Genomic DNA, 13,253 nt, shown 5'->3' on the forward strand with positions numbered 1-13,253 from the left:
TTACATGCATCGAATGTGCACTTATGTTTGTTTCCACTGGAACTCTCCATGTTCCAGTGGAAAGTATTTTTTTATTTAAAAAAAAAAACAAAAACAAAACCAGACCCAAAGCCCTCAAATAATCAGAGATGTGACATTTCTTTTTAACTTGGATAAAGTGGTGTGCACATTCTAGAAATAGCTTTCTACTTTGCTAATTATGGCTTTATAAGATGATAATGTGCTGAGTGTTGTAACTGGGATGAGAGAGGGGACAGGTTTAAGAAATTATGTTCAGATACTGTAATTTGCCTTTATTGGGCAAGTTGTGTAACACACGCACAGTTTATTCAGTAATGCAGAAAGTACTTCCTGCTAAAAATCTAAAATGCTAATGTCTGTCAATGCATGTGAATTGCCTAAAAATAATACTTAAGTACGTGTGCTAAGGGTGAAAATTAATAATTTTGGAAAGCTGCATCATATATTGATATTTCTTCAAAAACTGTTTTAACTCTATCTGCTCGTTTTTTTTCCTCCCACAGTTAGCAATCTATTTAACCCTGTGGTGCTAGAAGTTGTGATTTCTTCATGTGTTTGCACAAGCATATAATGTGGTGAAATCCAGACTCCCAGCACTGAAAGGGGTTGTGTGAGAGTGTGTTCAGTGTTTGGAAACTTTTTCTTGTTTTCAGACGTTTCCTTAAAGGAGCATTGTCAACTTTTTCAGATTCTTCTCTCAAAATGAAATTTATTTTAAAGTTTTCCCAAGGAACTGTTAAATTATTTGCTCTTACCATCACAGACCGGCGCATGTATTCCAGCTTATGACAGGTATTCTCCAAATTAGTGTGATAAAGCATTTCATGGTCCCAGTATACTGAAGATAAAAGGGACAAGCTAAAATGACGTTGGATTTTGAAATGAGAATCCACAGAAATAGTTTTCTTTTTGTCGTCTTGCAGGTATTTCAAATAGTAAGGAACGAGGGTGTCCTGAATACTGAAAATAATTGATAATGCTCCTTTAAAAATAAAAGTTTAATGTGATGCATTTTAAATATTTTTCATTTGTACTGAAAATAACATTTCTTTAAAATGTATTTTGAATACTAAAGTTGCTTTAAATCGATCAAAATAGAATACAAGAACTACAGTGAAGAAACTGAAATAAAAGTATCAATTTTTTATTATTTATTCAGGAGATTTCACCTAAACCACAAAGTCAGAAAAAAAATGAAGCTGATATTAGCAGTTCTGCCAACATTCAGAAACCTGCACTGTTATCCTCAACTTTGTCTTCAGGAAAGGCTCGCAGCAAGAAATGCAAACAAGAATCTGGAGATTCTTCTGGGTGTATAAAGCCCCCTAAATCACCACTTTCCCCAGAATTAATACAAGTCGAGGATTTGACGCTGGTCTCTCAGCTTCCTTCTTCTGTGATAAATAAAACTAGTGAGCACAGACATTTTAAAAAACATACCGTAATTACTTTTAAGAGATATACAGAAAATAACTTTTGGTTGTAAATGGATATTGCATTTAAAAATGAATCTGCTTTTAAAATAGGGAAAAAAGTCAAAACGGGAGAATTAGGGGTAGCTCACTATTTTTAAAAAGTCAAGTTAGATAATAAGGCATATGAATTTCTCTAAAAGAAATAATACATTTATGTATGAGTTACAGCTTTTAATGGTTGACTGACTTCCCCTCTAGCATAAATCTCCACGTTAGTGTTAGGAGTGATACAGGAAAAGTCAAACCTCTCTTCTGAAGGGGCCTGATTCATTAAAAAGAAAAGACGTACACTTGGGTTGTGGATCTTTCCTGCTCTAAGAAATGTTGCCTTCGGCAGATTGATGTGCTGCGCCTGTTGGTGGTGACGTACTTCACCTTTTGTGGTGTTTCCCCCAAATATAAAATGAAAGAAATGATGTGCTCAAGATCTGGGGTGGGGAAGTACATAAATCAGTTTTCATTGCCTCAGAGATATATATGCATCAGTTGCATTGATTTGCAAAGTACTAGAATGCTGTTCATGAGAACAGGGAAAGATTTATGATGCCTCCTTCAATATGCTAATTTTTGTGGATGTTGAAATATTTCTGTAATTTCTTGGAGACAGTTTTATTGCTTAGGGTCAGACCTTGTAAAACAGGCTGTTTGTTGCCTGGAGAGCACTAGATGATGAGGCCAAGAGTTAAAATAAGTGTGGGTTATAGGAAGTCAAAATCTTCGTACCTCTTTTGCTTTAGGACAGTGATTTAAGAATGGAAGCATATACCTGCATCATGTTTTCCTTAACCTTCATTTGATGTTTCCCCTTACGAGATAAGTTTCTTCTAATCTTTTCTCACAGATAGCTTTAAGTGAATGCGAGAGCAAGGTGTACAAGTTCAGCCATCTTTATTTATTCAGGAAACATTGGTTTAAATTATATCTCTAGTTACCCCCACGAATTGCTGTGACATGTCTTTCCCCTTCTCCTTCCCCTCTTTCCCTCAAGATGGTAAGTAGTTTTCTTTGAGGATGTTTTTAGCGTTATATTTGAAAAAGAACCAATTTAAAAGTTGGTTACTTAAGTTTAGATCTTGTTAGTGTTGTCTTTCAATCTTTGGCTTCCAAGTCTTTACCACCTCTGATAGAAATTTAAGTCTTGCCTTCTGTGTCTTTATTTTTAAATTTGTGAAGCCCTTACTTGAAAAATGGTTAAAGAAAAAGAGAGAATAGTGATTTACAGTGTAATGATGACTTAAATGTGTTTTTTCCAAGGCAAATGTCTATAAAGCTTTACTAAAGTGAAGAAGTTTAGGGGAGTGTGTTTTTTTGTTTTTAATGAATCAGGCCCATATTATCCTATATCAATCCCCCCATTCTTTTTTGTTTGTTTTTGTTTTTGTGAGATTCTTGAGCCTTCTTATTATGCCATGCATTGGCAGTGAACATTTTGAAGATAGTTGGGGTATTGATATCAGGTCAGGAGAGGGGTTATAAAATGAACCTCTGCTTTTGCTTATTTATTTAAGCTTTATGTTACTAGTATCCGTGACTTTTAGATCTTTTAACTGTGGTCGTTTGTTCTGTTTACTGTAAAATCCTGATGCTCAGTTCCTTTATAAGCCTACTCTCATGGTCTCTATGGGGGAGTTGCTTATGGTAAATACACCGTTTGCCTAAAACAATAGTCTTTATCAGTGGGGAAGCAGATGCCCTATTAATGTTGAATAAGCAAAAAGCAGAATCATGTCTCAAGCATAACTTTTTCTGGTAGTCACAGTTTTTAATTACTTTTAACAGTCCTGCTGTGATTACCAGTTCTGCAGATAAGAGCTGTTTAAAGCACTTCCCATCTTTAGAACTCTAAAATACTGCGGTAAGATGATCGTATCTCTCTCTGCTTCATGAACATTGAAAGATCTCTTTTTAGGTCCATCACAACCACTGAATTCCCCTAGATCCTACAAACATAGTCAACGGAGAAGAAGATCACAACGTTTAGCCACTTGCTCGTTGCCTGATGATTCTGTAGAAAAAGTTTCTTCTCCCTCTTCAGTTACTGATGGAAAAGTGTTCTCCATCAGTGCTCAAAACCAACAGTCATCAAAATTGGAGGGTAATGTATCTTAATCTAATAAAGAACTGCCCAAGAGAAATTGAATCATGAAAATTAGACCTTTCATGGTTTTCATCTAATGGGACGTTTTGACTTATTGTCGCTAAAGCTGAATGCTGTTCGTATGTTATGTAACACTGCAACCCAAACTGTTGTTTGTTGGGCCTTTGTACCTTTTTTAATATTACATTCTTTCTTTTGTGTAGTACCCGATGTTGCTCATATGTCACTTGAGAAGCGTGGACCCTGTCTCCCTCTTGATTTAAGCCGTAGTTCGGAAGTTTCAGCACCATTATCCACAGAATCCACTTTCCGTAATGAATACCCCAGTAAAGACAAGGAAGATATTCAGATGATTACATATCTTTCTTCCAAAGCAGTAACTGATGGAAGAGTAGCTACAACAGCGTCAGGTAAAAAGATCCAGTGTACAACCAGTTAGGTTTATAGTTGCAGGATTAAAACATGCATGTATTCAGTCACACAAAAAGAGGGGATAAACTTTCTTTCTGCAAGCTTGCAAACCTACCGCTCTTCCTGGGGTCCATCCGTCTGGATATTCTTTGTCTTCCACTAGCTTTGAGCTGCCTTAGCACTTTTTCCTAACATGCCTTAAGGCGGATCTGATTTAACCCTACAGAGGAAGTATAGAATATAAGATGTAGTATTTATTTCTAAAATATTTTCTATTGTTAAAACTTGTAAAAAAAAAAAAAAAAAAAAAAATTATATATTATATGGCTGTTTACTAACGTACTAATATATACTCATTTATGTTGTGGCTTCAGCTTTAAATATAGTAGAGTTTTCAGAGGCAGTCAGCATTTTTCTACTTTTGCTTCTGTTTGCAGTGGAAATTTTGTCATTTGCCTGCTAGGAAATATTAATTGAAAATATTTCTGAAAAATCCTCTAAAGTTTATATAGATTTGGTTCACCTTTGTAGAGCCCAATACTGGGATGAAGGGCTACATCTCTCTCTTTAGCAATTTAGTGGGCGCTGTGGTTTAAGCGAATCACTTGGACAGAGACGATTAAGAGATTTGGGGAAGGGATTGCATTGTGATTTGCAGACCCTAAAAATGAGTCCTTTCATCCAGTGTGTTAGGTATCCATGTTTTTTTCGTACACAAGCCTCTTACATGGGTGAGTATCATACCATGTTCTAATTGATTTTACTGCGAAAACTAATCAATCAAGTAAGAGGAGGGAAATTATATAAAAATTAATAATTATGCACTTTTGGGGAACTTACTTGGTAAATGTGATCAATAATAAGGGAGGGGCATTGTGACCATAAAGCATATAATTACGCCATTCTAAAAATATAACTGTCTTGTTTAAGGGGAAGAAATAAATCATAACAACTTCGTGTTAAGCTGCCAGCGTAGCTGACTCTAGGTCAGTGAAACATCTTGTTCAATGTACGCCCCTTCTTGGGTGTCTGCCCATTGACTCTGTGTAAGACGGTTGCTTTCCTGAGTTCCAGCATAACTCCTTAACCCGATGTGGAAAAGGCTGAGTAGGATTCTTGGGTCAATATTGTGTAGATTAAATTAGGTGATTATAAATATCCCTTCTCTCTCTCTCTCTCTCTCTTTCAAACAACAAAATCTATTAATCTCTTAAACTAATTTGTCAAAATGAGCGCTATGGGAATTTCTAATGAACTGCTTTAAAAACTTTTTAAATCTTTAAAGCTATAAAAAAAAATGCTACTTAATTTCTCAAGTTAAACCCTGTGATAATCTTGCTGTGCCTTTGACATACTGTATAGTGGTAGAACCAGGAGTTCCTGCGAAAATTACTTCTGCAAAAGTCTTTTTAATCTCATGCCTTTGGCTAGTAGGAGAAATGCTTTTGGTGGATGTATAATTGGCCGCTCATACAAGATCATAAAAGAAACCAACCACTTCCAACTACTATCTTTGTCATTTATAAGAACTCACTTCAGTTACTAGGAATTTAACTTCTGGGTATTTTTTTTCCTGATATGTTTTTTGGATCATTTAGTGCATAGTTAGTGATTGGCGTTTATTTTGTTACTAGCATGGGACTGACTTGGGAATGGAGTAGTCTGGTTTTAAACCCTGTTTCTCTTCTGCATCAATGAGTATCCTCTACCAGTTGATTCATTGAGCAGTGTCTTAGTCTTGGCCACAGCTGAGTCTAACCAAAGAAATAACATTTAATTTGTTGCCACCTTCGTTTATGGCTCAAAACTTTGTGATATGTCCATATACTTTATGTTGGTGAAAATCATGCCCTGACACAGCTTCAGGTAGTACTAATAGAGTCTAGAGTTGGAAAATGGAAGCACTTGCAACATGTGCTGGAAGGATACAGTTTGTCCTATTTCTACGTAATTTTCAAAGTCATAAGCTCTCAAGAAATTGATTTCCCAGCTACCTCTTTGTCTTCTAGACAGAGCTATATTTTTTCCAAATTTTTTTTTGAGTTTTTCTCCGTGCAGTAGGACTTTGTCTTGAGCTTTCACATGGACTTCGTATTCTGTCCAAATGTTTAAAAGCTTTGAAAAGTATACAAGCCAGCAGCCACTTGAGCAGTGTAATCTTTGTGGGCTGAAAGGTTTACATAAGCAATTAGTATCTTGAATTCAGAGTTTTTACAGAAAGTTTTGGAGATCAGTTACAGAAGGTAACTCTAGAGGTACTGCTGACAGAAGCAGTTCATATTTATTTAGAGTTCATCTTGGGCTTCTAGACTCGGTGAAACCCGTTTCTCTAATTCCCTTCTCTTTTCAGAGAAAGATGAAAACAAATGTAGCTTTTATGTTCGGGTTTGAAACCTCTGAAGTTAAACTTTACACTGTTGAATGGTTCTCAATTCATGTTACTTAAGCACACGATTACACTAATTTCTTTCCTGCTTCAAGAGAGTGGATAGTCTACCCTGCTTATCGCTTCTTTTCCATTTCTAATGAACCTCTTTAAGCTATGGCACCTGTAGCCTTTAAGCAATCTAATATGTAAAGGAGAAATTTCCCAAAGCTTTCATTTATCATTCCAGGCGATGCTTCACAGTACTGAGCAAAGTTCATTTGAGTAATGCAAGAACATCTGCCTGCATAAGTGTAATTTAATGTATTGCATTGTTTAGCCATATATATTGTGACTATACAGTTTGAGAACTCTGGTGTAAAATCCAATTTATTCTGTAATTATCTATTTTTCTTGGTTTTTAATATGAAAGAACTATTTTAAATCTGTCCTTTTATGGTGTTTCTACTGTTTATATTTTATTGAAGCAGTCTGGACAGATTTAGTTTTCTAGATTTTGACAGTAGTGTCGAATTTGCAAACTGTGTTTAAGCTGGACCTGCTGTCTTTTGTAATCATTGAAGTAAATAACAATAGATAGTTTCAGAAATTATGGAGGTAAGTATTTAGCCTGAAATAGCCTGTTATGATAACTGACCCTTCTGAGCATAGCTGTAAGGAGGTACTGTTTAGACCCAGAAATGTAATTTGTGACTTTGGAATTTCAGAAATCTGAAGGGCCATCTGTTGAGCAAACTGAAGAAAAAGAAAATTACCTTATGAAAAATAATAGGGAGGGAAGAGAGATGCTGAAATACAGAAACAGAAGTGGAAACTCATAGTATTGACATGTAGATTCCTTCACGAAGTCATTGCTCAAAATGAAGAGCTTGCCATTTCACAAAAGCAACGCAAAAGCACTGATCAATTTCTGCAGTCTTTAGGTTACGTGACAGTGCTGTGTTCTTCAGTAGCTGATACGCTGCTATTTAATTTTTGAACTGAGGTACTGCACTGGCTAAAATAGTGTATGGATCCACTTGTGATTGCCTACTAGTGTGCACATACAATTAAGAATCCTTTCTTTCATTTGTCAGTCTGCTAGCTAACTGTAGCTAACTCGCTTTTTTGTCTTAGTCTTTTATAGACCTTCTATTCACAGTCAGTCTGTATAGAAGCAAAACACTGCGGCATTCCAGTTCTGACTAGATGAAGTTCAGATCATTTTACAGTTGACACTTTTCTTTAAATTCATTATAATATTTTTTGTACCTCTGTGCCCTTTGTATTAGTTCACCTATTACATACTGAGCAAACATAATTTAAAAAAGCAATCTGGATTTCAATTTTTACATTGAAGAAAAAATGTTACATCAATACAACAGCATGAATATAACAATGTTGTTGTTATCTGTTACCCCTTGTTGTAGCTCAGGCTAGATAACTGCTCTCAGGGTAGCATTAGGTTAACTGTATTGGAAAAATTCACCGCCCCCCCCCCAAAAAAAAAAAACAACAATCACTATACTTTTGCATGGTTTTATTAATATGTGCACTGCAGTAGGAACAAGAAGGTACAGATATGTATGATTTTCAGAAAAAGATGTCACTTTTTAATTAAAAACTCTTGCCAGTGTTCTTGGTTACGCTGCTCTCAAGAAGCACCTAGTGATCTAGACCTCTTGTTACAAGCACTGTTTGTTTTATTCCAAATATCCACTGTCAGTCAGTTTTGCTCCGTAGTTTGGACTTCTGCCATTTTCGCTGCCCTGAAGTTCCCAGCTGGTTCTGTCGGGTAGGGTTCTGTGGGGTAGCTGTGTGAAGGCAAGAACACTTGCATCCTCATCCTTCCCAGAGGGATTGTTTTCTGCAGGGTTTCGTTTTATCTATTGTATTATTTAAAGTGTAGTTTGATATCAGCTTCAGCATCCTATGCACTGGAAGTTCAAAACATGAAACTGCCTGTGATGGAGCCATGAATTATGCTGGCCATGGTATGATTTCAGTTGCACATTAATGCAGATGTTGGTATTTCTGTTTCTAGGAAAGTTGAAACATCACAAGCCACGTAGTGGAATATCATGCAACAAAATAAGTTGCTTCACATAGGTGTAATTTATTTTAATTTGCTGGACTGGCAAAAGCAGGACCGCTAAGCACTTGTGTGCTGCTGCGTTTGTACCACTGCATTCTGTTCTCTGCCTGCGCTCGCTAGCGAGGCTTGTGCTGCTTTTACCATGCTAGCCTAGGAGAAGTAGCATCGGAGGCGTGTTGAAAAGCAAACTAGAAATAGCTGTGGTTTGCAGTTCTTCTTCATCTGAAATCAGTCTTTTTGTGATCTTGGAGCAACGACATAATCATTAGTTTGGCGAGTCTCATCTCCAAGTATCTTTCTCCCTGCTGTTAATTGCAGACCTCCCACGCTTCACTTGTGTGGGAGGTGCCTGACTAGACTCCTGAACAGGGATAAAATGGCAATTAAAAATAACAGTTAAAAAATATATGGTAACATCTCCAGCAGGGACTTTGTAAAATATAAATACGTATTTGCCATGTTGTGTTTGTTACTTGCCCTTCAGACTATGATTGTCTTTATTATTTATAAGGCATAATAATTACATGGTTAAAAATGAGTTTGCAAACCTTTAACATTTCATTAGGATTTGGAAATTAGGAATTCTCAACCTATAATGATTTCTGTAGTATTAGTATAAGTAAAAGACGAGAATAATGTAGCCATGTATGCAGGCATAATAGTAATTTCGCTTTTCAGGCAACTATAGAAAGGCAGTTTAGAGAGCTGTGTCATCGAGGTGGATATTTGTGTGACTAGCAGATTTCTGCCCATCGTGAATGTTCCCTCAAACAGTTATTTAATTACTAGCTGACTACTTTCTCAGACATGTCTGAGCTGAAAATTGAGATACTAAAATTTGTGGCTAGTAATATCAGAGCATGTTTGATTTTCTGAGATCAGGATTTCTTTTCAGTAATGAAAATTAAATACTAAATTATTCAAAATATACAATCTGGCACTAAATTTTCCCTTGAAATTGTTGAGAGGGAGCTGAGCTGAACTTTTCATCAAAATAAGTGACCTAATCAAATTATGTTCATTTGGGCGATCCTTTTGTGTCGCCTTTAGAAAGGAGACCAGACGGTGATAGCATCATGATGTGGGGAAGTGCCACTTCTGTCTTTTACTGAGGTGCTAAAATATATTCACTAGTGACAGGTGGCAAACCAGTTCAGTCCTGCAACAGAGAGAAATGCTTACTAGGAAACCAAAGGAAGAAGTAGTTGGTACAGTGTTTTGTGTATGCCACTGAGTTAAGTGCCTTGGGAATAGAGAAAGACAAAGCTTAGGTGGTAGACCAGGCTAAAAAGGATTACGGTCTCGTGTGAAATGGTCGGTTGAAGCTACTGGAAAGGCTCAGGTAGTAGTCGTGCAGCTCATGTCTTGTCTTCAAAGACAGCACGCAATCGAGCAGCTGCTTTTGGCTGCTTGCTAGATTGCATAGCATAGTGAAGTCTTGCCTCTTACAGCTGGCAACGTCTGGCATTTAAAAATGCTGTGTGGTCTGATTTTGCTTGCTATTGCTTTTTCTCCTCCTGCAACTTTCTCACTCTATGGAATTTTGACTGTTTTCCTGGGGAGGCTGCATAGGAGCTGGAGTAAGTTTCATGTGAAGTGTAAGACCAATTGGGTTTGTTTGTCCAGATCTGGAAAGCAGCTTTTTGGAGCCACCACCAAGCTGTTAACTACCTTTTCCCACAGAATTATAACTGATGAATTTACTAAGTTATTTTTAACAATGTTTGTTTAAATGCTTTTTTTTTACTGAATATTGTTTTTTTTTAAAAAAAAAAAAAGGCAGTGCAGAAAACTCAGAGAACCTATCAGATCAGCTTTGTACTTCACCTGGCTTAACACCCTGACTACTAGCATGTCTCCTTCGGGATTTTTTTTTTTGGGGGGGGAGGAGGGAGATTAAGCCCCTTAAGACTTTGGAGAGCTGTGTTTTTGTACAGCATTGTCCTCAAATATTCTCAGTGTCCTGATGAAGATTAGGCTTTCCTAATTATGGTTAGATGAGATTTAACACTCTCACAATATTGATGAACACAGTAATACAGAGGTTTTTGCAATATCAGTCATGTTCTTTACAACTAACATTTGTTTTAGATTTATTTGAAAATTACATTGTCCTATTGGATTATAAATATCAGCAATGAAATTCTAATTATAGAGCTTTATTTTACTAAGTTTATTTCCTCATTTGCATCTACAGAGGTAAAGAAACTGCCACCTAAATATCTTGCACTAATCAGTAAACCTTGCAATAAGAATTGTCATTATATGATTCTGATTTCCAGCATAGTAATTTGCATGTAATTCAAATATGTATCAAAAGCATGAAAGACTAAATAATTGAAATATTACTAGAGTCAATGAAAAATGTATTAAACCAAAGTGTAAATGCATAGTGCTAAAAATGTTTGAGAACATAGATTCTCTGTTCACATGATGGACCAGTAACTTAAATAATGTTGACAATATTAGCACTTTCACCCTTAGTGTTGACATGGGTTTCTATTACAATGGAATGAAAGGAAACAAAAAGGCTTAAAAATAGCAGCAAAAGTGTGTTTTAAGCAATGAAAATAGTTCAAAAGTGAATGCAAGTGTCAAAGTAGACAAAGAAACCTGTGGCATGTATCGTCTTGTATATAAGACTATGGTCTAGGCATTCATATGCAGTAATTACGTGTTTAGTGTGATGATATTATTACCAATACATGATGTTTCAGTGATCTGACCCAGCCAGTGATCTGGCTGCAATCCTTACCGAATGCCTAGTAAATCTGTCTTCTTGTTTTCAGCACCCTCGTCCCATGTACATGCCTTACATCTGGAAATGCCTTTAACCAGTAGTCTAAAGTTACCCAAAGGGAGTAGTAAAAAAAAGAGGTCTTCCACATCAGTGAGCTCTGAAGGGACAGAGATACAGTACTCTGTGCCCATAAAGGAGAAATGTTTTGAGAGTCTGAAGGAGAAAATATTAAAGAACGTGATTGAGAAGGACAAGCATTCAGAAGTTGGTAAACTACAATGCTTTTTGTTTCCAGTGCTTTAGAGACTAAAAGTAACTGTAAAGTGACATTAAAAACATTGTATTGCTTATATGTTTCTTATTTTATACCAATAGAGCTGTTTACAGTCTAATGACTTTTATAAGAAAGTGGGTCATCAGCCAGACATCGCACTAATGTCTCATGTTCTTCTTAAACTTGCAGGTGCGGTGAGAATAGAAAGAAAAGGAAAACTGGAAGAGAAGAGTTCCACAACATATGGTATGTACAGAGCAGTAATATTTTTATGAAGGAAGGAAAAGTCTTAGCTTTATGTCTCTGAAATATAAGTGTAACAGTGTAAAACATTTCTAGGGCCCAGCTTAATTTCTTTTGTTTAGATCTTAAAAGCCATTTATATATATATGACAAGTTTATAGTAAAGGTATAACTGTAAAAGAGGAAAATTAAAGTTCCTGTAACAAGGATTTGGATAGTACCTGTGGGAGGCCCAAGCCAAAACTTTTTTTTTCAGTTGAATTAGCGATACTGCATTTATTTCCTTGTATTGACTGCTGAGAAGAGGGAAAAAAAATATAAGTGTTACTAACAAAACATTTGTTAATTCTTGAAAGAAAATCAGAAGGAAAGGGACTTTTGTTTTCCCTGGTTTAAAAAAATTGTGGTTATAGACAGACAAGAATTCGCATGTGAATTTGCCTTGGGTTTTCCAGGTGGGGAAAAACTGTGCTTTTGTACTCCACAAGAAGATAAGACTCAATATATGTTTAGGAAGTAATCCTTAAACACTGATTTAAATCTTACGTTTTCCATAACAAGTCAATTTCCTCATTACTTACCTTGCTGCTGGTTGCTTATAAAACAATTATGGCGTGACAGTGCTGTGGGATACCTTTTCTCTGGGGATAATTAATAGGATAGATAGAATTTTTCTAAAACGAAGTAGTTATCTTCATGCATATGTCAACAGTGCTTGTGAGTGAACTTCAGCGTAAAAAACATACCATAAATTTCAGTCAGAATCAGTTTTCTATGAGGGTGCCTCTGTGCAACAGAAAGTGCTGACAGCATCAGCAGTTCTGAGTTTTGTGACACTGAAATTTCCTTTAAACGTGTTTCACCCTTATAGAAAGTAATTTAAGATGACATTATCTTTTTGTTTGGAATCTTGCACTTCTGAAAGCTTTCTCTCATGCCCAAACCTTTTTGTCGTAAACCGTAAGTTAAATAGCTGTTATAGACTGTTTAAATAACATCACCTATTTCATGTGCTTTGTTGTACCTTCTTCTGCTCTGGTATCTGATGTGGAAATACTTAAAATTGTTGAGAGAGACTGTGTTATTTGAACTGTTCTACCATCAGCGACAAGAGACACACCCAGCATATCAAGAAATTAATTGAATTGTGAATCTTGCTAGGAGATAGGACTAGCTTGAATTTAAATGTCATGTTTATGGTAAGCCAAATGAAGCAAGTGTTTTGGAGTGGCACTGCTGTTTTGAAATGTTCGATTTTTACTTCAGGTAAGAAGAAAGAAAAGGAAAAGGACAAAAAAGAGAAAAAGGAGAAAGATCATAAATCAAAACAGAAAAAGAAGAAGAAAAAAAAGAAGAAATCTAAACAGCACGGTGAGTTCAATCTGCATTTTTTGAAAGTGAGCCAAACCACTTGGCGTATTTTGGGGATAAGATATTAAAATTTGTTTCTCAACAATATAAATATAAAATTTATAAATTTCAATTAATAGATTTTGGCCTTAATGTTGAAACGACATGAGTCTATGACTTC

At 36.0% G+C, this 13,253-nt stretch overlaps 1 protein-coding gene across 20 annotated transcripts in view; it reads left to right on the forward strand.

Moving 5' to 3' along the window:
- PHF20L1 (PHD finger protein 20 like 1) overlaps positions 1 to 13,253 on the forward strand; it is a 58,879-nt gene that overhangs the window by 26,136 nt on the left and 19,490 nt on the right. For 8 of the 20 annotated variants that reach the window (XM_040547264.1, XM_040547265.1, XM_040547270.1 and 5 more), the window contains 5 exons: positions 1,181 to 1,433; positions 3,406 to 3,591; positions 3,798 to 4,004; positions 11,669 to 11,725; positions 12,989 to 13,093. In XM_040547264.1, coding sequence (XP_040403198.1) covers positions 1,181 to 1,433; positions 3,406 to 3,591; positions 3,798 to 4,004; positions 11,669 to 11,725; positions 12,989 to 13,093 — 808 coding nt within the window. Of the gene's footprint in view, positions 1 to 1,180; positions 1,434 to 3,393; positions 3,592 to 3,797; positions 4,005 to 11,254; positions 11,474 to 11,668; positions 11,726 to 12,988; positions 13,094 to 13,253 lie in introns of all 20 variants that reach the window. The other 12 variants (XM_040547253.1, XM_040547252.1, XM_040547257.1 and 9 more) reach the window with 3 other exon arrangements.

This window comes from Cygnus olor, chromosome 2 (assembly GCF_009769625.2).
Source record: "Cygnus olor isolate bCygOlo1 chromosome 2, bCygOlo1.pri.v2, whole genome shotgun sequence".
NCBI lineage: Eukaryota > Metazoa > Chordata > Aves > Anseriformes > Anatidae > Cygnus > Cygnus olor.